This window comes from Taudactylus pleione, unplaced genomic scaffold (genome assembly GCF_031769625.1).
Source record: "Taudactylus pleione unplaced genomic scaffold, aTauple2 ptg000209l, whole genome shotgun sequence".
NCBI lineage: Eukaryota > Metazoa > Chordata > Amphibia > Anura > Myobatrachidae > Taudactylus > Taudactylus pleione.
Genome location: NW_028284611.1, coordinates 1,393,674 through 1,419,548, shown reverse-complemented (window position 1 = coordinate 1,419,548; position 25,875 = coordinate 1,393,674). Strand labels below are relative to the sequence as shown.

Here is a 25,875-nt window from a genome sequence, read left to right as displayed (position 1 = left end):
AACTTTATGGGTGTTTTTTTAATGTTATATTTAGGGATGAGCAGGTTTGGTTCCCTGAGAACCGAGCCCACCCGAACTTTGGGGATCCGAGTCGGCTCGAGTTTTCCCACCTGACTCGGATCTGAAAACAAGGCAAAACGTCATCATCCCACTGTCAGATTCTCACGGGTTTTAGATTCTATAAAGGTCCCGCGATCACCGCCATTTTTCTTTCCGGCTGTGGAGAGTGAAGAGGGAGGGAGCTGTGCTTTGCTGCTGTGCATAGGGGCTGGCTACATTTGTGTTGCTTAAGGATTGGCTGTTGTTGTGACTGAAGTTGTCCTGTCCATTCATAGGGGCAGGCTGGCTGTTGTCCATAGGGGCTGGCTGTTCTGCTGTATTGTCCAGGGGGTGCTCTGTCCATAAGGGGTGCTCTTCACCCCCAGTGTGGAAAAAAATAATAATTCTGTGCATGTTAGCCACACCTGTCATCAACGAAGGAGCACAGGGGTGCTGTGCTGCTGTCTGTCAAGAGGCTGCTGCCACTTTCAGGGGTGCTCTTCACCCACCCCCAATTTTTTATTAAAACAACAATAAACTATTTTTTCTGTGCGTGTTAGCCACAAATGTCAGCAATGTAGGTGAGTAGGGGTACTGTGCTGCTGTCTATCAAGGGGCTGCTGCCTCTCTCAGGGGTGCTCTTCACCCACCCTGTCACAAATGGTGTCTGTGAGTTACCTGTCTCAGGTGGTGATCGGAATTCAATGGAGACCGGCATGACTGGAACCACAGGTGACGTAGATAGCTCTATTTGCAAGATTTGTGTAGCAGTGAAAACTGCCTTTGCTGATAAATGACAGGAACTTGGAGGAACCAGACTGGGACCAGCAGGAAGACTTGTTGAGTTGAACTGATGAACTAGGAACTTGACTCTGGACTGGAACTACGTGGCTTGAACTGATGAGCTTGGAACTTGACTCTGGACTGGAACAACGTGGACTGAACTGATAGGACAGGAACTTGACTCTGGACTGGAATAAAGTGACAATGGCTGAAGGGAAATCAGGTAATGCTGAGACGAGGGTTAAACAGGGTGATCTGGAAATGCTGTGACAAGGTTGGAACTCAGGTGCAGGCTGGATTGGATAATTGGGAATAACAGGTTTCAGGAAGGAATGGGTAGGTTTGGGATTTAGGTTCTGGGAGGGAGTGGGTAGGTAAAAGGAGCAGAAGTTGATCCACAGCAGGAAGCATGATGCAGGTTTGCAGGGTGCCAGGGACCAACCAGGAGTAGGGCTAGCAGAGCACAGGACTAAGGTCAGGATTGACAGGTATTGCTGTAGCTGGTTTTCTGGATGCACCGGGGGTTGCTGTAGCAGGTTTTCTGGATGCAACAGGGGTTGCTGTAGCAGGTTTTCTAAATAGCACCAGGGGTTGCTGTAGCAGGTTTTCTGGATAGCACCAGGGGTTGCTGTAGCAGGTTTTCTGGATAGCACCAGGGGTTGCTGTAGCAGGTTTTCTGGATTGCACCAGGGGTTGCTGTAGCAGGTTTTCTGGATTGCTCCAGTGGTTGCTGTAGCAGGTTTTTAGGTATACACTAGGATACAGAAACAGCACGAACCATACACCACGGAAGTAACGAGATGTTCAGGCCCAGAATGCTGTCAGGGGAGGATATATATACCCTGGGTCTGGCAGCAATTGGTGGATATGGACAGGTGGTCTGGCAGTAGCATTCTGAGTGATGGAAGGCACAACATGCAGAAGGAGTAATCATCTCTGCAGCACTGAGAATCAGAACCACACCTGCGACTCCAATCAGGGCTAGCAGTGCTAGCCCTAATAATGTACTTTCTAATAATGTACTTGAAGAGGATTGTACTTCCACCATTTGTGTGCCCTCTGCAAATGTGAGGATGAGCAGCACCAGTCAACATGCTGATGTTGAAATAGAGGATGCTTCTGTGGAATTGCATGAGGAGAATGAGGAGGATATTTATGTTGTTGGTGATAACAACAAGGATGATGAGGATGTTGATGCCAAAACTGTAAATCACAATCAGGCAACAGTTGTTGCCCATGGTGGGAAAAATCCCATTGTTGCCATGCCTGGGCAAAGGACCAAAAAATCCACATCTCATGTGTGGAATCATTTCCACTCAAATCTGGATAATCTTTGCCAAGCCATTTGTAACCATTGCCATGTAACAGTGAGTAGAAGTAAGGACCTTAACCATTTTGGAACCTCTTCCCTATTACATCACTTGCAGCGCATTCATCAAATTGGAAAGGGTATTGAAACTTTGGGGATAAAAAAACAACAATCAGTCCAGTGTCACCTAGCTGCTCCCTTCTATCTGGATCTAAGCACCTGCAATATCCACCACCAAGACCTGCATCATCATCAACATCCTCATTCGTGAACAGAAGTAGTCCTGCATCCAATATCATAAGGACTGACTCCTCTCCTATCCATTGTTCCTCAGAAGGATCCTTGAGTGTTACGCCTGCTGCTGCTATGAGTGGATCTTCATCCCAGAAGGAGACCAGGAAAAAGACTACTTTTAGTAGTTCAAGAAGTTCAACCAAACAATTGACTGTCACACAAACCTTTGATTTGGCGAAAAAGTATGATGGCAAACACCCATTTGCACAGCGGATTACTGACGCCATAACAGCTATGCTGGTATTAGATGTGCATCCAGTATCCGCCATTAATGCAGTGGGTTTTACACAGTTAATGGAGGTTGTGCGTCCCCACTACCATGTCCCTTCTAGATTCCACTTCTCTAAAATAGCAATTTCCAATCTGTACAAGGACATTAATAAAAACCTTATCAATTGGCTCCAAAATGACGTTGAGCCCACTGCCCACTTAACCACAAATCTGTGGACAAGTAGGACAGGGCAAACTAAAGATTATATGACTGTGACAGCCCACTGGGTAGGTGTATTGCCTCCAATAGTGCAAACAGCAACAGCAGCAGCTAACAAACACCAGCTCATTCAGAGGCAGGCTACTCTGTGTATCACCAGTTTCAGTAAAAGGCATACCGCTGAGAACCTCTTAGAGAAACTCTGGGAAATCATTGCAAAATAGCTGACCCCACTTGGACTCTTCTTGGGGTTTGTGACTTCTGACAATGCCAGCAATATTGTTTGAGCATTACATGTGGGCGAATTTGAGCACATCCCATGTTTTGCTTACACAATGAATTTGGTGGTGCAACATTTTTTAAACAAATGACAGGGGCATGCAGGAGATGCTCTCGGTGGCCCAAAAGATTTCTGGACATTTTCGACATTCAGTAACTGTGTCGAAGATTGCAGCACCAGCAAGAACTGTTGAATTTTCCCTGTCATCAGCTGAAGCAAGAGGTAGTAACTAGGTGGAATTCTACCCTCTATATACTTCAGTGGATGGAGGAGCAGAGAAAGGCTATTCAAGACTGCACTATGGCCTATGACATAGGAAAAGGAGCGTGAATGCACCTTAGTCAAGCGCAGTGGAGAATAATTTCCGTGTTGTAGGTTTTCAAACCCTTTGAACTTGCCACACGTGAAGTTAGTTCAGACACTGCCAACTTGAGTCAGGTCATTCCCCTAATCAGACTTTTGCAAAAATAGCTGGACAAACTGAAGGAGGAGCTGAAATGGAGTGATTCTGCTAAGTATGTGGAACTTGTAGATCAAGCCCTTCATTCACTTTGAAAGGATCCAAGGGTAGTCAATCTCTTGAAATGAGATCACTATATTTTGGCGACCATACTTCAGGGTTGATCCCTGAAATGCAGAGAACGATGGAGCAGAGTTGAGCCCTGTGATGTGAAGGTAGACGGGGCAGGGTTGATCCTTGTGATGTGAAGGAAGACGGGGCAGGGTTGAGCCCTGTGATGTGAGGATGGTGCAGGGTTGAGCCCTGTGATGTGATGAAGACTGAAAGGAGGTTGAGCCCTGTGGAGCAGTGTAGTTCCAGGACAAGGTTGAGCCCTGCAGCATGGCTAGAACCTGGAGCGGGGTTGAACCCCGTGATGCAATGAAGGTGACTGTAACGGTGCAGTTGACAACTGAGATGAAGATAAGTTCAATGTCCACAGGCAATGGCAATGCTGGGCTCTGTAGTGCGGCTGGTCAATGACATCAGAGGTTCAACTGGAACACGGGCAAAGATATAACAAAGTCCACAGCAACCCACAGGCACAGCAGGAATCTGGCAGGAGTCCAAGAAAGACCTAAAAGTAACATTGCACAGACACTGAGACACAGTAAATAGGATTTATACTAGAGGTCTGTGATCCATAGGCAGTTCAGAACATGTGACCCAAATGGAATCAGGTTTGAGATAATGAGCAATCTAGGAATCCCACAACCTGACAACACCTTGAAAACAGACGATCACTTTAACCCTCTATCCCCTGCATGTGAAGAACGCCAGCAAGCAGGATAGCTCTTCCAACAACCACAAAGGAACTTTGGCAAAAGTAGTCTGTCTTTATATACTGAAATAGTCACAGTCCTAACACCTTGTCAGTGATCGGCATAGGAGGTTACTTCCCCAAAATGTGGAAAAGATGATGTTCATCAAAATGAATGACAAATTCCACAAGGAAGACCTTTACCAGCACTTAAGTCCAAAAAATACAGACGCATCTGTAATTGTGGATTCCAGCAGGGACAAATTCATATTGTGTGAAGAAGAGGAGGATGCACACACTGATGGGGATGATGATGACGACATCTAATAATCTAATCTGTATTGTAAAGCCAGTTATGGGTATGGGATCATTGCCACCAATGTCCACTGCGCATTGGCAGCTTGTTTTGTGGGGGGTCCAAACAAACCAATCATTTCAGCCACAAGTGGCAGTCCCTGTCACTGAATTGATTTGTTTGTTAAACTGTGAATGTCCTATTTCATATATACAACATAAGGGTGGGTTGGAGGGCCCAAGGACAATTCCATCTTGCACCTTTTTCCTTTCCATTATGTACTGGTTGGGGCATTGCTGCCTGACATTTTTAATTTTATGGTTTATGAATGTCCTGAAATTGTTTTGGCCACAGACAGCATCTCCTGCATGCCCCTTTTATTTTTTTTAAAGAAAATTCTGAACCAATTGCTGCTTGTTGTGTCAACCCGACGGCACAAGTCGCACAATAGTGACATTCAGCCATGGGTTCTCAGCCCTCAAGGCTGCTACATGGCCCAAAGGCCACCTGTCGTCACTCCTCACCAGCCCTCAAGGCTGTAATGGCCGCAACTTGCCAAGAGTTCCAGGCCTCAAGGCTGTTGCCGAACTAATCAAAGCTCTGTATTCCACCACTACTCAGCCTGGAGACTGCATCAACAATTAACTATCAATTATCAATTCTTCAGCCAGGGGCTGCACCAACTATCAATTCTTCACCAAGGGCTGCACCAATTATCAATTCTTCAGCCAGGGGCTGCACCAATTATCAATTCTTCAGCCAGGGGCTGCACCAATTATCAATATCAACTCTTCTTACTTCAGCCAGTGGCTGTGCCAATTATCAAGTAAACCCTTCTTACTTCAGACAGGGGCTGCACCAACTATCAACTATCAATTCTTCAGCCAGTGGCTGCACTAATTATCAAGTATCAACTATACTTACTTCAGCCAGTTCTTCAATCCTCAAGGGGTACCCCAACCATCATCTTTGCAAAGTCCTCAACTCTATTTATCACTCAGTTTTGAGCCAGCTAGCTTGAGGCCCTTAACTAGATGAAAAAATCAATATTGTGAGCTGTGAGGTAGTGACAATTGACTGGAAATGAGTGAAAATAAATGTTATTGAGGTTAATAATACTGTAGCAACAAAAACAGGCCCATTTTATGTGATTTTAGCTGTTTTTATGATTTAAGAAAAAATCCAGATCCAAAACATGGAGGTGAGGTTTTGACAAATCCAATCCAGATCCAAAACCAGGGGAGATCCAGATCCAAAATCAAAACACGGGGGTCAGCGCACATCTCTAGTAAAAAAACAATGTGTTCTTTAGTTATAGATCTTGAAAGTGGTGCTTGAAAGTCTTTAGCATCCATGAGATCACCCTCTTTGTATCCCCTGCAAAGCCATAGGCCGTCTCCTATAGTCTGCAATGTGCAAACCAACAGAAGAGCCCCTCAGAGTCTGGAGAAGCCAGCAGCAGGGTCTCCTGGCCTCTATAAATGGCTGCCAGACCCTGGGTCTAGCGGAGCCTGACAATATGAAAAGAGTATTTAAATAATCAAAACAGATTGATTTAAAATGTGAGAAAATGATAAACAAGCCAGATACAGCATTTACCGTTATTGCCATTTTGGAATGATTGGTCAATGCAGCCGATGATCAATGGTTTTGACAACCAGCACCTTATACAGGAATACAGATGAGACAAGGAGATGTTAGCATACATGCTGTATGTACAGAGACTTCTGCGGGAGATGTATCAAACTTTAAAATAGGACACATGAGGAAGTTGCCTGAAACAATCAGCTTCTAGTGATCATTTATAAAGTACATTCTACAAAATGATAGCTATGGGGAACTCCTCCTCTGTCCTCTCTGCAAGGTCTGATACATTCCCCACCTAATCCTTGTGTCCTTCTCTTGCATTTGCCATATGAAGAACCTGTAATAAGTGGATGGACACACAGGTGCAGCTTACTAGCTCACATGACAATATCAAAATGTCTTTATTTCTCATAGTCTGAGAAGATAGATAAATATCTCCTCTTTCAGAAATACACTGATGTACTTCCATTAACACTTTTATTGAAAGTTTTCTCATAAAATAAACACAGATGTAAAAAAAAAAAAAAAAAGAGAAATACCATAATTTGCAATAAACTGAAGTTACAGCTCGCGGTGTACAGGTGTAAGGTGAAATATTTTGGACCCATTGGGTAAAACTTCAGAGCTATGTAACAGCTGAGATTTTTCATTACTTAAAACCAAGGACCTCACCCCAACATGGCATCAAACATTAAGATACCAGGAGAATAATCTCCATCATCTTGGAGCCTAACCTTTATCAGTCATTTATCCAATGAAATAAAATGAAAGTTGAATTACCCTGTCTAGTACTGTGGCCATCTTGACTTTTTCCATCAGCTGAAATTCCACATTCTATGCTCTCAGCTCCTCACAATCTAAACCAGAGGTTCCCAAACTCGGTCCTCAGGACCCCACAAAGGTCACGTTTTCCAGGTCACCCAGCAGGTGCACAGGTGTATTCATTACTCGCTGACACATTTTAAAAGTTCCACTGATGGAGCTAATTATTTTACTTGTGATTCTGTAAGAAGATCAGGAAAACAGGCACTGTTTGGGGTCCTGAGGACCGAGTTTGAGAACCTGTATTCTAAACCATGTCTCTTGGGAAACTAGTAAGGACCATTGTGTTTTAGTATTATTTAAATGCAGATATCACGCACATTGTCCTATACGATCTCTGTAAAAAAGAAACCTAGGGGCTTAAATGAATGATAGCTGTCTATCCATACAGCTTTGTGAGATAGTCCATCCTTCTTGTAAAACAGTCAAACAGGGCAAGAGACAGAGCATGGGGTGTACAAATTAAAAATGAAAAAAAATCACTGAATATATAAAAAATATTGCAGCTTTAATTATTAAAAGTTTACATACACAATAAAAAGAAATAGCCCACGGAGGTTTAACTGGTTAATCTTATATCTCTAAATAAGAGCTCAGTTGGGTATAATATACTGTAGTCCTATATTATCTCTCGGCCAAGTTAGTGACTGTTTTTCTGCTATTTGACCTTGGTTGGCTTTCCTGCCCCCACCTCAAACTCAATCTTTCAAAAACTGAAAATCTTTCTACCAGCCCCAAGACCTGGTCGGCTGTACTTCCCCCATAAAAATATGGTATAAAGCCGATATAAAGCCCATAGCCAACTACATCAACATAAGTCTCTTTCTTTCTCTAAGAACATCTTCCAACTAAAATGCCTTTACCCCCACCGATATCTGCGCCTCTTGTCCTCCCTAATTACCTGCTCTCATTCTCAGGCTGCTCCCACTATTGTAGATTCTGTCCTTCATACACAAGTAGCTTCTTCTTAGTCTCCAAATCTTCCAGCATTTCCTACAAACTCAAATTTCAAGAAGTTTTATGAAGTTCCCTGATCTACAGTTGGCTTTTGTACCCAATTAGCACTCTCTTCACAGTTCACTCAAACCTACAGTTATTGTCTTTGGATATGCAAACAACAATCTGAGCCCCAAACCAACATTGGTGGGTGACTGGATCACACAGCCCCACTAGGTATGTTTCCCCTTGGCACATCCAACTGAATCCATACAAAATCCATGGCACATACCCTCATGTACCTAATACGCCTGTTGTCACATAGACTTGTGAGCAGTCTTAGTGCCGATTTGTCTTTTAGGTTTTATTTTATTGCAGTGTTTATTCCCAATTGTAAAAGTCTGCAAAACATTATTAATAAGTTAACAGTAATATAAACAATAATGATGCATCAACTGTGCACTAGCAAACAGGTGACTAGCAGCAGCACCGATGCGGCAACGCCAGGAACGGATGACGGAACGTTCCTCAATGCTCCATCAGAGACTATCCAGCTATAGTAATTGGGAACATAGGTGTAAACTCCAGGCCGGTTAGCCAAGGCACACTCGTCTCCCCAGCTCACAACGCCAACTTGATACCAGACCCCCTGAATGGCACAGACCAGGGGTCCTCCAGAGTCTCCCTGCAATGTAAAATGCTAATCGTCAGCTATTTACATGTCTTGGAGAACACACTTAATAATCTCACGATTCCAAAGCATTGGACTTTGGTGTCTTCAATACAATTATTACAGCCATGACAAGATGCTTAACACATGTTTAGTATGGTATAAACTTGGAGATGTGCTCAGACCTTCGTGTTTTGGTAAAACCACCCTCAAATGTTTTGATTCAGATTTGGTTTTGGATTTCTTTAAAATCAGTAAAAACAGCTAAAATCATGTAACTTGGCCCTGTTTACATGCAATCCAAACAAAGGATTTGATTTTTAAATCAGATTTCCGAATTTACTGCAGACCTGATACTGGACTTCATTAGACTCGGAATCCCAAAGTTCAGGCGTGTACATTTTTCAGGAAAACATAACCGCACATCGCTATATAAATGCATCCACTGTAACTACCCATCATGTTCCCATGATAGTTTTACTATGTAAAAAAGTGGTAGAGAAATGTTATTTTGTGCTTAGCTGTTTTAATGTAACGCTGCAGTATAAGCCATGTACAGTAACTGGTTGCAGTGCACGAGATGCTATAGGGTGTATGCAACAGCGCTCTTAGGGACTTCAGTAATATATTGATCATATAGGAGCAACTGATGACCATTATGGCAGGGATACTTAAAGCCGTGCCCCCCCAACCCCCCTCCTGCTTTACTGTGCAATTCTTTTTAAAAGCCTAGCAGTTTTTTTGCGGGGCACCCCACATTCTTTGTCCCCTGGTTTTGTCTGTAGGCTTTGAGAGTGAGTGCCGATTACTAGTTCTCTGGGGGTGGCTCACGCGCTTTTCCTTTGCACCTTGCTGCCCCATGGACCTCTATTGTTTCTCAGTTTTTTTGGTGCACTTTTTACCATTATTAAACCTGTATCCTATTACATGCAGTGACTTCTAACTATAACAATATAAAAAAAAAAAAAAAAACGGATACAACACAGAGTTTTTACAATGGCAGATTTCTGGTGATTTTGTGGCTGTTCATGATCTAATACATACAGGGCCGTAACTAGGAGTGTGAGTGTGTGAGAGATGTTTAGTGGCCAGCACTGTCACTGCCCCACAGCACCCGCATGTGGCTGGCAGGATGCCTTGAATGGAACCCTGCAGCCATTAGCACTACTGCAGAACCACCTGGAGCGTCCAATTGATGCTCCAGACAAGCACCCTGCAGCCTGTGGAGCAGTGCTCTTCTTATTGGAGTGGGTGGCCACATCCCCTAGGTGTGACATCATGACGTCACGAGTTAAGAAGACAGGGTGTCATAGAGCCCTGTTACACCACTGGCTACATACAACAATTTGCAAAATCGGATACTATTACATCCGGCCTTGGAGTCAACATAGAATTGGCCATTCCGTACACAAGCAGCTGTTCTTTATCTGGAGGTCTCTGTGGAAAGTATCCCCACGCTGTACAATCCTCATGCCATCATTGGTCATATTATCAGGGATCGATAGAGCTTATCTGGGAAGAGGGCATACCTGGCAGGAGTCCTTCTGTCCAGCCTGGTACCCGGCACAGATCTGGTCGCTAGGGACTATTGGCGTGCTGGAGCTGAGGCCAGAGTTGATGTGGTACATCTGGTCACATGCACTGTTGCTGATTAATGGCACCATCACTTCCTGTAGAGTCCCCGGATATGGCAGACTCACTGCAGAAAGACAGTTACTAATTCATAAATCAACATGGAGACAATCCCTGAAGTAAATCATAGGATAAAAGTACAGTAATATCACCATGGACTGTTACCAGAATCATACTTAGTTGCTGCATCATTGGTCCTCAGAGATACAAGTCACACTGAAGAAGGTGAATGCGGTTTTATATATTGTGATCAGTGGACCACAAATCTGTGATAGTTCTTCACTAGTTGGAACAGTGAAGGTCCTTGCATTATCTGAATTGGTGGACCTTCAAGTGTATTTTTACATGTGACCCATTAATTGGAATATGTACACACCAGTACGACATATACCCCTGAAGAAGTCTCAGAGACGAAACACGTAGGGTTTTAGAAGTGGTTGAGTTGGTCATTTTGTTGAGACTTATCCACCATCTGATATTGTGGGAACATTCCCAAGTTGTAAAACATAATACATTTATTGAATACCATGTAAGCAATTCGTTCTGTTCCAAAATTGCTATATTTGAATAAAATAATTTTTATATCTATTAATGTTGGCCTTTGGCCTGATTTTTTGTGTGTTTTGTGGTATGAGGGTGTCTTTTTAGTGCCTCAAGGAAAATCGGAAACCAGCTCAAACACATTATATGGACTAATTTGTCATAATCTGAAGTATGGATAAAGACCGCTAAGAGGATTGTCTTTTCAAGATAAAATCTGGAACTACTAAGCCTCTAAAGGGATAGTCATCTTCTCTGCAGCAAATAAATCATATGAATGTATTCATTATATTGACTTTATAAAGTACTTTATTGGTATTGGAGTGCCCCTGCAGTGTATATATATAATATATATGATACATACACACACAGGGCTATTTTAAACCGAAACACCATTCCTGAAGCTATTTAAAAAAATTACGTCATCAGGGACGGAGTTCCGGAACCCACCTGCTAGCTCTGCAATCACCGGGGATCCATCCAGGAAACTAACAACATTAAGAGACACTGACAGCCGCCGCAGTCAGTGTGCATCTGTGGAAGGGGATCAATCTATCCACTACCCATATCAAATATGGAGCCGGCCGTGACCCAAATACAGCTCATGGTCATGGCAGGCAATCAGGAGCGGCTGCTGTGATTGGCTCATGGCCGCGCCATATTCAAAATGCCACGGCAGCTGTCAGTGTCTCTTAATGTTATTAACTTATTAGTGTCCCTGGATGGATCACCAGCCGCAGTGCCCCTTTTGTTATTACTGTAAATGGATGGCTGCCTGGTCCATGACTGCAACTATCTTGCGGCAGGCGCCAATCCCCCTCCTTCACTTCCATATTTTATACATAGCCCTGTGTCTCCCCTAGTCCAGCATTTCTTGCCCTGTGCCCCCCAATCCAGCACTCTCTGCCCTGTGCCCCCCAATCCAGCACTCCATGCCCTGTACTCCCCAATCCAGCACTCCTGCCCTGTGTACCCCCAGTCCAGCATTCCCTGCCCTGTGGACCCCTGGGTCCAGTCACCCTGTGCCCTCCCAGTCCAGTGTTCCATGCCATGTGCCCCCCCCAGTCCAGCGTTCCCTGCCATATGGCCTCCCAATCCACCTTTCCCTGCCATGTGCCTCCCTAGTTCTGCATTCCCTGCCCTGTGCCTCTTCACATTCAGCCTTGCCTGTCCTGTGCCACACATTAAGATCCAGAATTCCCTGCCCTGTGCCACCCCCCACCATGTCTATGCGTCCCTTTGCCCGAATAGGTCCAGCCCTCCCTGCCCTGCATACCCCCTTGGTCTAGCCCTCCCTGCCCTGCCCTGCATCCCCAGGTTCAATCTTCCCTGTCCTGTGACTACCCCAGTTGCAGCCCTCTCATATCCACATATCCAGACATCATTGGTCTCCAATATATTTCCCCCACCACCCACCTTTCCCTTGTGCCCCCACCACCCACTTTTCCCCAGTATCCTTCACAAACCACTTTTCCTCTTCCAGCCACCCCCTTTGAAGGCAATGTAGTCCTGCTGGCCAATGGTCAGAAGCAACGTGGAGAACCTGAGCATGGCAGGTAAGCAAAATATTCTGATTTAATTTTCTTAATTTTTTAACTCTGCTATCGCTGGCAAAAACCCTGATGGCAGTAATATTTGCCAGTTTTCGCCAGTGAAGGCTTTCTCATATGAACTGTACAAGTGTCATGGTGGTGCTTATATTGCCATAATACCTATTTTATGTGGAACTGACTTTTTCACAGTATGTTATGTGGATCTGGCTTTTTCAATGTTTTTTTTATGTGGATCTGGCTTTTTCTAAGTATTTTATGTGGATCTGGCTTTTTCAATGCATTTTAAGTGGATCTGACTTTTTCAATATGAATATGGATCTTGCTTTTCTTCTATATGTATTGCTGTGGCTTAATGTGACTTTCCCTATACATTTAGTACGGATTCTGGTTTTCCGCGTGTGTGAATTTACAGCAGTTTTCTTTCCTATATTTCTGTATTTGTAGTTATATATACTTATATGATAGATTGACATGTTATAACACCCAACCGCACAACCCAAACTTTAACAATTAAAAAAAAAAAATTGGTTATGCACCAATTGATGCCCAACCCCCACTGTGGCTCCGCCCCCACCTCTGCCCCCTTCCCCTTCCAAGGGTTCCAAAATAGCACTGCACATACATATTAACACACACAAACCCAGATCCCAGCAGCAGCTCTCCTGGACATTTGGCCATCTCTATTGCTATGAATACAGGCCGTTAGGAGCTCTGAGGGCAGTGCAGCAGCAGCCAGATGTGATGGAGACAAAGCTCTTTATCTTACAAAATAAAAACTGGCAAGGCCGCATCATGAATCAGTCTGGTATGTGTCTGTGGGGGGTTATTAGGTACTCAGAAACCTTCCCTGTGTGTGCCACTGAAATGGGGCTCTTTTCCTCTCTCATAGGGCCATATTTATCACATTCTGCATTTTTTGTGTGGATATGTATGTGATTATTTAAATTTGCAAAATGAAAAATTTCACTCAAATGTAGCAATATTCTCTCCAATAAGAGCCCATCCTGGCAAACAGCTGGAACAGCGTGAGAGCAGAGGTGACCCTCCCTGCGGTGTCACCCTGTACGGGGAGGGACGTTTTGAATGAGGGGGCGTGGCCTCATGCAAATGGGCGTGGCCTTGCAGGAAGAGCGTGGCCTCATGGCCCGATCCTCCGTGGTCCCATCTTTTATATTACTGGAGGGGGGGAGGAAAAGGGGGTGCTGACTACAGTGTAGCACCCGGCTCCTGCCACTGTGGGAGAGTGTCAGCCTGCACCTTTGTGACACCCCTCGGCGGGTGACACCTGGGTGCGGCCCGCACACCGCTTGTGATGCCACTGAGTGAGAGCTTACACTATCACCCCGCTTCCTGCTTCCTGGTTCACACTGTGCATGCTCAGCTGCTGGCCAATGCCTGCGTCAGTGGGGGCATGCGGAGAGGGATCATGAGGATATGTCAGCAAACAAATGCATGAGAGTTGCCCAATGGGGCACTATGATTAGGGATCCCCACAATTTATCTTTAACAAGTATGCCGCATAATCCCATTATTAGCTTTTCTAGTTAAATTATTAAATTACATCCTTTAAAGTGCCTCTCTCATGGGCAAGAGCAGATTTGGGAGAGGTGGGACAAGATTCCAAGGGGAAAACTTACTGCAGGTCGATTTTAATCAATTATAAATCAATCTAAATCGTTCATCATCAACCTGATGTTTCAGGGGCTAAATCACACATTAACTAACAATTTAAAATAGATATCATAAAATCACCTGTTAGTAAATGTTTGTTTTAGCCCCTGAAACAGAACATCGATGTTGATAGATTTAGATACATTTTTAATGAATTAATCAACTTTTAGTAATTGTTATTTCAGAATGAAAACTAACAGTGGCAAATAGTGGGGAAGGGGATGCGGTGTCACCTGTAAAGTCAATGTTGTGTGATCCTTTTCCCACATTCATGTGTAGAAGTAAGCTTTGCAGATGGTTATGTTTTTAAAACAAGGATATTTACCTACTTACCCCAATAACAACTTATCTGTGCATGTCACTATGTGCCCTGCACAGATAAGTTGTTATTGGGGTAAGTAGGTAAATAAGGAAGTTTTAATAATAAATAACAACTAACAAGACACCAGCTGGTGAATTTGACATTTCACTTAGGTAAACAATATGTATTGTTCATAATTGAGTCAATACTGCCCCCTGCTGCTAATAAAACTAGAGTATTAATGTATGTGTTGTGGGGAGGCACATCAACTAATTTCAAAATGATAAAAGGAACATTGATGTGACAGTTAGCCCCTCTAGCTGGCCTTTGTGACAGGAGCCAATATGGATGGATGGTGTCCAGGATTATGCATTGTAACTAAACATGAGCCAAGTATATATTTTATATATATAAACTTTATCTGTTAGCAATATATATCTGTTATACATTGTTAGGTATCTTTTATTAATAGACTGCTGTCTGTTTATATAATCATATAAAAAATAGACTCAAGACTTGCCTGTTCACCCAGCATTTCTATAATGTCACTTGTTAAGCTTGTTTTATATTTTGTGCTGTAAAGGCAAATGTAAAGCACTTTGATTCCTATTAGAAGAAATGTGCTATATAAATAACATTATTATTATTATTATTATTATTATCATCATCATCATCTAAAACTGATGCTGTGTATCTTCACTCCATTACATCTTATTGTCACTGATACAGTATGTGTAGTAACTCAGAATGTATAAAAACATCCCACATACAATATGTGGTATATTACTTAGTCAAAATATAGACACCATAATGTCAGCAGGCTCATTATTTTGACAACCAAAATGTCGACAAGTACAGGCAATATGTAGACAGTCAAAATGTTCACATAGACATAAGGTAGACAAGGGCATATTGTAGACAATTAATATATAGAAAGGTTGAAATGTCAACAAAGTCAACATTCAACATAAAAAAATTATAGACGATTCATAAGGTCGGCAAACAAAAGGTAGACACTTTTAAAATGTTGGCAGAAATAATGTCATAATAAAACGACACAGCCACACTTGATGAGCGGCAGCTCAAACGCTGCTAAAAGTTGTGGTCTTGGATGTCTTTGATAGCTAGTGGAGCAGTCAAATAGCTAAAGTTAAGAAAAAAATTTAACTGCTCTCCAATATCAGTAACTAACTCCGATCTCTAAGATACCACACTCAGGGCCTCATTCAGAGGCGGTCGTTAGATGCAAGCGGTCGCTCTGAATCAGGGCGGCCGCTTGCATCCTGAATGGCCGCCTCCTTGTTGATAGTTAAGCTGTGGGTTACCACCCACTGCTCTAACGACCGACATGGGTGATGGTCGTGATGGTCAAGACCATCGCGACCATCGTGGCTTACGACCAGACCCTAGGGTAGGGTCTGGGCACTCGTAAGCCCCAGGGAGCTTCCTGTTCTGTTTGAGCAGGAAGTTCCCCACTGACATCAGCAATGATGTCAGTGGGGCCGCCCCCAAACGGCAAGCATTCCGACTGGAACACCTCCGTTTGGCCGGGCACGCAAGTGACCCGGTCACATTCATGGCAGGACCCTGTAAGAGTACAGACCAATGGCTTTCTTGTGTTGAAAAGACTCATGGATGCTACATTTACGTTGACATTTTGGTTGTCTTAGCTTTGACTGTATACACTTTGACTACATCCCCCACAGGATCTTCATGACTGTAATGACCCCCATCCCTACTGGTCACCCCAGCTATGTAACTATGGGCAGCCATAGAAAACTATAATGGAACTAATGCAATAAGATATCATCTGTCAGCAGTTTCATTATATATAAAACCCCAACACACTTGGTAAACCTGTTTAGTGCTATTTGATGAGGTGCTAATTTATCATCAGAGGAAACTAACATTGTGGAAATAGGCAAAGTTTTGCTGATATTTCACATTAATGACATCTTAGTGCAAAACATTTTTGTTAGCAGAGATGAGAAGTATCAGCGATGCAGCCCTTCAGTTCTGGCCTTATGCCTCAAGCAAATTAGGAGTATCAGTTCCAAGGACCAGTTTGAACATTTTATTTTCATCTCTCCTAAACAGTTACTAAAATACATGTATACCTTACTTTGAGTATCCTTACCGCCATATCCTGTGTTACCCCATCCAGTCACCCAGCAGTTCATCCCAGAAGGGAAGCTCATGGAGTCTTGAGGCACGCACACGGGAAGGATGAACTCGGTATATGTAATAGGACTGGACAATTCAATCAGAGCGATGTCTCCATTGGATACGGTATCGTTGTACTGGGAGTTAACCATTATATTCTGCACACTGGATACAATCTGGTGAGGACTGGTAACCTGCAGCTGGTATTCGCCCAGGACAACTGTGTAGTCTGAAGGACTTTTAGACCTAAATGACAAAACAAAATTATGGAAAAAAAAAACTTCAGAAGACATTTACAGTACTCAGTGGTCCCCATCACTGTGTGTTTTGCCTCATAAGTCAAACAATTGTAAGAGAAACAGCTCTTAAGGGCCAATGTTTGACATTTTATTGGGATCATATCCCCTTATCATCGTGACCTTACCAAGACTTGTGTCCACTAGAATACATCATGCAAATCTTGCTGGAACAGTTCCCCGATATCCAGCTGTCCTGGCAATGTAGTTTCTGCCAGGTTTCTGATCCTGCCAATGTAATGCACAGATGGGCTACAATGGCTAATGCCTTCTAGAGGTGGCATTGGACGTGGGAGCCAAGCTTGATATATTTAGCCAGATTAAGGTCCATAGAAACCTAAAGGGACATACTGTATAGAGAATCTTAAAGGGATGCAGTTTTCAGGATTTTAGCGCAAAATTTGACTCACTGCGCCCTAAGTGTTGGGAGTCTTAGGTGCAAAATGCATCCCAGTCACCCTAGGGGTGGATGTGTAAGAGTTTTTGGTGGACATGCGCAGCAGAAAATATTCAATTAGAAAAAAAAAACAATGCAAATTATCCTGCATTGTCCCCTTTGTAAGGAAAATTAGACCGATCACTGCATTCCATATTGGTGAAAGCCTGGTTAGGAGAACATCGGCAAGAAGGGATTTGCAAGTGTTTAGAGATACCGGAGCACGGCTTGAAGTCTAACAATGTTTTGTGTAAATTATGTGCCTATTCTATACATGTTTCTATAATTTGGATAGAGATTGGAAATGGGTAACAAGGGACCGTTCACAGTAAATGACAACACCTAGGCAGCGACCATGAGGGGTAGGGCTTACTGTCAACAGAAATAAAGATGTCAAGTCGGTAACTACTATTGGCCCCTAAAAATATTAACGGTTTTTGAAAGACTGAGCATGAGGTGACGAGATAACATCCATTACAAAATGGCAGCCAGCACAGATGGTGGGAGACCTGTACAGACACAAGTAAAGGATGACACCCAGGCAGTGGTCTTGAGTTGATGGATTTATTATCATGTTGTCAGGTACGTAGCTTCTGATGACTTCTGGAAAGAGTCCTATCACAGTGTTAGAAAGAATGAGTGTAGGTGGATAGGACATCCAAGAGGAACTGGCAGGAAGACCTTCAGCAAGGTGGGTGATGTTCTGCTGGAAGAGTTTTGCCTTTTGTCATTTAGTATCCAAAATACACTGTATATAGTGAAGATCAGAACAGCTGAGGGTTGAGATTAGAAATCAGGGCCCAGGAGATACAGGACTGACTCTGAGGGAATGCCACTGGTATCCTGGGAATCAATGTAATCGCTTGTACATACCAAGGGTGCAGCTTACCATTCAAAGCAGTGTGCAGCCGTCAGTATCCACTGGTTGGAGATCAGGGACCCACCACAAATATGGGAATCTTGGTACCGCAGGCTGATCTGCCAGGGCCACGCTCCTTCAGTAGCATCTGTACCGCCAACTATCCGACTGGTGATCACTGGATTTCCACAGGCTGGCTGGGCCGGAGTCGTGAAGTTGGAAAATACAGCAGGCGGATATACTAAAATATAGTAAATTATTAAATGAGTGTAATGTCAACTACAGTTCCTATCTAATATCCCATTTTTAGACATGTTCCAGAATTCAGTACACATTAAATCATTAGATATACTGTATTCATTATGTGCAGGTCTTATGGTGCATACACATGGTCAGATTTTTCTTCAGATCTGAATGATAATGATTTTAAAAATCGTTCACATCTGAAGGGAAGTCTGACAAATCTGACATGTGGAGCCTTTAACGATGAATGATGAACGATGCACGTTCCCGATTGTGAGATAACGATATCTGACATCTGATGTGTTTGCAGTCAGTTTTGGTTGATTTCAGTCATTTTAATGCTGCCAAAAATCGTTCAGTCGTTCAAATCGTTATGAAAATCGTTCAAATCGTTGGTAAAATCGTTCATCTGACACATCTGACCGTGTGCATTGCACCTTTAGTTTAGTTGCAGCATTATATGTTTTTGTTTAAAATAAAATTGTTTTTCAGAGAATTCTTAGGCGATATATTGGATTATATATCATTCCAATGCGGATCGGAATGATATATCTCAATATCTATCAGTGTGTATGGTAAAATGCGCATTCACGTGCGCAATCAGCGATGTCATCCCATCTTATGTGCTGCACGTTAGATGGAACAACGTTGCTGATGACTGCATGCAGGTGAATGCAGGATGCAGGGCCAGATTAACAATGGGGCGGATGGAGCTACAGCTCCAGGCCTCCACATAAATATAGGCCCATCATCATGACAGCATAATGTTGACTGGCCATCTGCTGTCCACAAGGTCAACCATAAATCATAAGTAGTAAAATTGTTGCCTCACAAAATTAAGCTTTTTTTTTTTTCTTTTACATATTTAGGGGGACATTGGGGCTGATAGTATAGGGGGTGTATATGCCACATGGCACTGGCCACATTTACACAGTAATGGCCACTCTTCCTCTGCTTCTCATAATTTTCAGCTCCAGGCCCATGTGGCCCTCAATCCGGGCCCTGGCAGGATGGAAGGGTATATCGCATGGTTTTACACCAGATTGTGATGTGTGTACAGCTGCCTGATATAACCTTCCATTGGGCATTGCGTCTGCTGGGACACACATCGTTCTGATGTGTACCCGGCCTTAGAATTTGGCTATCAAGTCCAGTTGTCAATATAACAGTGGTCTTGATATGGCGGATGATCTCTTTTGCAAAGAATACTAGATCCATAGTGCAGAACACTGTCTTATTGTACCAATACTTCTTTACCTATGTACTGTAGGTGTGATCCCACTTTCCGCTCTCAGCGGATACCTGCAGAAATTAGAAGCGTGTCTAGGAGTGCGAGGCAGTGGCACAATATGAACCGCTTTCAATCCACCATATCCATTAAAACAAATGTCTTAAATTTGGCTCCTAATACTGTTTTTTTGTCTCCTAAAGCTGTTTTTTTTTTTCCCCCAACAAATACAGAAAGCGAGGGGATATCCCCACTTTTGCTACATTGGTAAAATCGAGCATAGAAAATAATCTTCACTGGCAAATATGTAAAATGCATCTGGAAAGCAATTGCAGTGAGCAAGCAGACCCGTGCCAGATCGACAGGAAGTGCCGTTTGCGGGTGTGCCAGTCCATTTGAATGCCACTGCAGGGGCGCGCATAAATTAGCCATTGTGAGGCCCTATGCAGTGTGAGGTCTCACTGCGTGCAGGATGTTGGTCAAATCCTGCGCAAGGCTCGGTCTACCTCTATTCTGCGTATGGGTCCGATGGTTCTCGATGTTACCGGTGTTATAGCTATCTTGCCGACTTCTACTCAAGAGAGTAATGGTAAGGGGGCGGCATTGCGTAGCTCTGGGCATCCGACTACATAGTGCTGCGGCAGCAGTGCAAATGAGTTTATTGGCATATTGTCGCAGCGGCCGGGTGCGTGCATATATAGACTTGCGTTCCGTGCTGAATCAGGCCCATTATCAATGATTCATGTTATAATCTGTTACCTAATTAATACTTTGTTCCTGAGTGATCCCGGTGACCATGGGCCTGATTCAGAGATGTGCGCTAATGCCAACGCAGCTGAGAATCTGTTCGCAGCAGCTGTGCGAAAAGAAGCAATATCGCAGATGCCTAAATTTGTATTAAAACACTCACTGGCGCCTTTGCAAATCCAAGCGCAAAACGGTCATGACACGCCTGCATTTTTGCCCCCGCTCCCCAGTTACCTTCACCAAATGCTCCCTGACAGTCAATCACACTGCGGGTAAATAGTCACTGCGAGTAATGGCGGTAATGTACCTTGGTGCAGCAGCGATCATGTGACAATATGCTAATGCAGCAGGAGGTGTCTGAGGAGAAAAGACGGCACCTAATAGCATTGTAGATCTTACTGCTGGCGACTGTCGCTGAGCTCTGTTCTATAAAAGGCAGGTGCTGCACAGCTTCCATGGTGCTGTCCCATACTGAGGTAGGGTAATATTGTATTTGCTAGAAGTATTCGGATGCGGGTGAGAGCAGGTAGAAGGTATTGAGTCTTTCACATAGGGGGAGATGTATCCAGCTCCCTCTGATACACTGTAACATAGGCCTCATTTATATCCAACTCCCTCTGATACACTGTAACATAGGCCTCATTTATATCCAACTCCCTCTGATACACTGTAACATAGGCCTCATTTATATCTAACTCCCTCTGATACACTGTAACATAGGCCTCATTTATATCCAGCTCCCTCTGATACACTGTAACATAGGCCTCATTTATATCCAGCTCCCTCTGATACACTGTAACATAGGCCTCATTTGTATCCAACTCCCCCTGATACACTGTAACATAGGCCTCATTTATATCCAACTCCCTCTGATACACTGTAACATAGGCCTCATTTATATCCAACTCCCCCTGATACACTGTAACATAGGCCTCATTTATATCCAACTCCCCCTGATACACTGTAACATAGGCCTCATTTATATCCAACTCCCTCTGATACACTGTAACATAGGCCTCATTTATATCCAACTCCCTCTGATACACTGTAACATAGGCCTCATTTATATCCAACTCCCTCTGATACACTGTAACATAGGCCTCATTTATATCCAACTCCCTCTGATACACTGTAACATAGGCCTCATTTATATCCAGCTCCCTCTGATACACTGTAACATAGGCCTCATTTGAACTTGCAGTGAGCGAATGCATTGTGAACTTTCGCTAAGGTATGCGCTCTGCGATGCATACACATGCGCACAATGCATACCATCGGCAGCAGCAAGAGTATGCATCTAAGCGAGCAGGTCTGAATGAGTTCCATATTTACTAATCAGTTGATTTACAAAACCCTGCCATATGTACCTCACTTTTTATTTTCATTCTTTATATGCAGCAGTAGCTGATCCTAACTATCGCTTTCACACTGCACTTTTCTTACTATGGCGGTGCCCAGGGGCGGCTTAGATGGGCTATTTTGGTGGTGTCTTGTGCTCTGGATTTGAATCGTAGTATGTTAGGGACCTACCCTACAGAGGTTACCTGGATATGGTGGGTAGGCCCATAACCTTGGCCAAGATTATGCTAAAAACCTCTATTGATTGCAAAATTTTATTGCATTTATATATTATTAATAATTTGGAGTTGTGCACTTAAAACTCTTCAGAATACTGGCATTATAGCAAGGGTGGTATTGTGAAGATGGTGATATATAATTAGGCTTGCCATATCATCCCTGTAATTCAGGACACATATGAATTACACAGATTCTATGACTGACTTCAAGTCTCCATTTCACCTGGTGTTAATCAGCCACAGAACCTGTGTAAAGGCCCCCATACATCTGAGACGGATCGCCACAATGGGATCGGAAACGCCATCGATGTTCCGCGGTCCGTCTCAGGATCGATTACATTTTACATGTTAAATGTCACCGATGTGCCAATCACCATCATTTTTTGATCGTGGTCGGCATATCTGTGAAATCTAACATGTTGGATTTCTACGACCCTGCAATGCCAGGTTGCAGGATCGCCACATTGTGGTGATCCGTCCCTGATGTATGGGGGCCTTTATTCACATGTCCAGTATTAAAAGGGATGATATGGCAAGCATATATATAATGGAACAAACAGATTCGGTTTTTATATTAACATAGCATTGTATAAAGCTATATGGTGACATAATGAGCAGACATTGCTGGGTTCCTCCTATGTACAGTATATAAACCACTTACCAGACACCAGTAGGAAGCTCATGAAATAACAGATATCCCTCATTATAGTTACTCTTAATGTAACAGTGTATAGTTACTCTGGTATAACAGTGCAACAGTAAAGCATCCTGAGACCATTCATGTGTGGGGTTGCTTCTCAGCCAAGGGAGTGGAATCACTCATAATTTTGCCTTATAACACAGAATAAAGAATGGTACCAAAACATCTTCCAAGAGCATCTTCTCCCAAACATACAAGAACAGTTTGGTGAGGAACAATGCCTTTTCCAGCATGATGGAGCACCTTGCCATAAGGCAATAGTGATAACTAAATGGCTCGGGGAACAAAACATCAAAATTTTGGATCCATGGCGAGGAAACTCCCCAGACCTTAATCCCATTGAGAACTTGTGGTCAATCCTCGAGAGGCGGGTGGACAAACAAAAACCCACAAATTCTGACAAACTCCAAGCATTGATTAGGCAAGAATGGGCGGCCATCAGTCAGTATGTGGCCCAGAAGTTGATTGACAGCATGCCAGGGCGAATTGCAGAGGTCTTGTAAAAGAAGGGTCAACACTGCAAATATTGACTATTTGCATAAACTTAATGTAATTGTTAATAAAAGCCTGTGACACTTATGATATGCTGTATGTTACTTCAGTATACCATAGTAACAAAAAGGTCTAAAAACACTGAAGCAGCAGACTTTGTGAAAACCAATACTTGTGTAATTCTCAAAACTTTGCTTACACTATTCCAGACTTCAATCTGCCCCTGGACTTCCCACATGTATTATTGCAGGAGCGTGTGTCGAGCTTATTAATTGATGAGAAAAGTGACTGCAATCCTACATTATGTGGGAAGTCAAAGGACCAGAGATTAATTTTTAACTGGGTGAAGGAGGGATGTTGTATACTTATCATAATGAGAAGACATTGCCAGGTTCCCCCTATGTACAGTATACAGTATAAGCCACTTACCAGACACCAGTAGGAAACTCATGAAATGATAGCTGTTCTTCATTATAGTTACTCTCATTAATGTCCTGGTGTAAGGAATAATCCCAATGACTGATGGCTTCGGGGTGTCTCACACAAGTGAGGTATGATCTCTCTCACAGTCTGACCCACTGCAGTATCACTCACACTAGTAAATGTGGAGAAACCTGTCTTGCAGCCAGGCGCCTGTTGTCATTACTGATTACACAGAAACCTCTAGGAATGAAAGACAGTCATGTGGACACATATAGGTTTCACTCTGATGCAGGGGTGGATTGGGATGGAAAGCCAGCCCAGGAAATTTAGAGAAGCAGCCCTAATGGGTCCCGATTCTGAGTTGGACACAGTTGCAGCTGTCCTTGCGTCTTTTGCTGCAGTTGCGTCTTTAGGCTAATGCCGCTTCAATGACCTTTTCTGGTGTACATCTGTGTTTTCCAAATTTCTACAGACCCTGCAAACATGCTTTGTGCGTCTTTTGACGCCACCATCGGTCGTACCATTAGACCTTTCACCAGGCCGCTGCTAGGCCAATATGAGCAATTCAGTGTCTTTATAGCCAACCCTCTGTAACCACCCAACACATTTCTAGTACACTTTTTGGTGCATGCATCTGAACTCATACTGCAACTCTGCGGGAACACCATCGGGACGCAGCACAGTGTAACTCAGGCACATGTGCAGATATAAAACAATGCACAAGAAAAAAAAATAAAACACTTTGGTTCCCACACATCTTGTTTGTTTCATTTCAAAACCATTGTGGTAGTGAATAGAGGCCAAAATCTGATAATTCTGTCAATGTCCCAATATTTATGGACCTGACTAATATATATATATATATAATCCTGTGTTGACCGGCACCCCTAATAGCTTTTACTGGTGGTACAGTATGTAAATATATATATATATATATATATATACACATATACATACATACATATATATGCATATGTATATATATATTGTGACACAGTTAGGTTAGGGGGTCCCTCTCCTGGGTAGAGGACTCCTTCCTTACACACACACACAGCAGCAGGGAAGCAGCACACCAGTCTGGATGCAAGTACAAGCTGGTCGGCGCCAGTCTTTATTGTACAATGTCAGAAATAACACAAAGAAAACATAAACGTAAATCCTAGCCCTGTCGCGGCACTTTCTTCACAGGTAGTTCCCTCACTACCAGAACCTGGCAGGGCCTAATGCCCTCGCCAGCAACAACGCACAGCACAGTACTCACAGATAGGTTTTTCAAATGTCTCTGAGCAAACTCCCTGCCTGCTCTCCCAGGTGAGACAATCAGCCCTCAACACACTAGGCTTATATTGGCCACCCTCAGGTGGGAACCCAATCAAGCCTGTTAACAGGCTGCAAGAACCAAAACCTGGAGTGGCCGTGGGTAGAGCCCTCCCTCTCCTCTCACCAACAACCCCCAGGTCCCAAACCGGCTTTTCAAAAAGCCGAAACTCAAGCCTGCTACACTGCAGACTTTCTCCTGGGGGTTTAAAACACAAAAGACAGGAATCTGGGGCAAATGTACCTGCCACAGACCACTTTACCAGTGATCCTATCACATATCCCCCCCCTTTGTTTCGACCTGTGGGGCGGAACAACTGAAGCCCCCAAACAATGAACGCGTGACAATGCGTCAGCATTGGCCAGCTGGCTTCCTGGCCTGTGTTCCACTGAAAATTTAAAAGTTTGTAACGCCAAGAACCATCTTGTAATTCTCGCATTACTGTCCTTATTTTCAGACATCCACTTCAGAGGGGCATGGTCAGTGATCAATTTGAACTTTCTTCCGACCAAGTAGTACCTGAGAGCCTCTAACAGCCACTTTATGGCCAACGCCTCCTTCTCCACTGTGGCATAGTTTCTCTCATGTACATTCAACTTTCTGCTAAGATAGAAAATAGGGTGTTCCTCACCCTCCTTGTTCTGGGACAGGACCGCTCCTATACCTACTTCTGATGCATCGGTTTGTACTATGAATTCCCTTTCAAAATTAGGAGCCATCAGGACTGGCTGGGAACACAACGCTACTTTCAACTCCTGAAAAGCTTTCTCTGCCTCAGGACTCCATTCTACCATGACTTTTTGTTTGCCATTGGTCAGGTCAGTCAGTGGGACTGCCATGGTGGCAATGTTGGGTATAAACCTCCTGTAGTACCCCGTAATTCCCAAGAAGCCTCTCACCTGCTTCTTATTCAGAGGCTGTGGCCAGTTTTGTATGGCATCAACTTTATTGAGCTGAGGCTTTATCAGGCCTCTGCCAATGGTGTATCCCAG

The 25,875-nt window shown here is 43.5% G+C and overlaps 1 protein-coding gene across 2 annotated transcripts; it reads right to left on the bottom strand.

The window, feature by feature from the left end:
- Nucleotides 1-6,777: 6,777 nt before the first annotated feature.
- LOC148517804 (serine protease 33-like) lies at nucleotides 6,778-23,757 on the bottom strand. Of its 2 annotated transcripts, none has more exons than XM_088478167.1 (5): nucleotides 23,572-23,757; nucleotides 18,186-18,396; nucleotides 16,539-16,810; nucleotides 10,234-10,403; nucleotides 6,778-8,719 (listed from the first exon to the last, which is right to left on the bottom strand). In XM_088478167.1, the coding sequence occupies exons 1-5, from the start codon at nucleotides 23,627-23,629 to the stop codon at nucleotides 8,486-8,488; spliced, it is 945 nt and encodes a 314-aa protein (XP_088334293.1). In that variant the 5' UTR covers nucleotides 23,630-23,757; the 3' UTR covers nucleotides 6,778-8,485. The 2 variants fall into 2 exon arrangements, with proteins under 2 accessions (XP_088334293.1, XP_088334294.1); XM_088478168.1 differs by lacking the exon at nucleotides 23,572-23,757 and adding an exon at nucleotides 22,612-22,654.
- Between the last annotated feature and the right edge of the window lie 2,118 nt (nucleotides 23,758-25,875).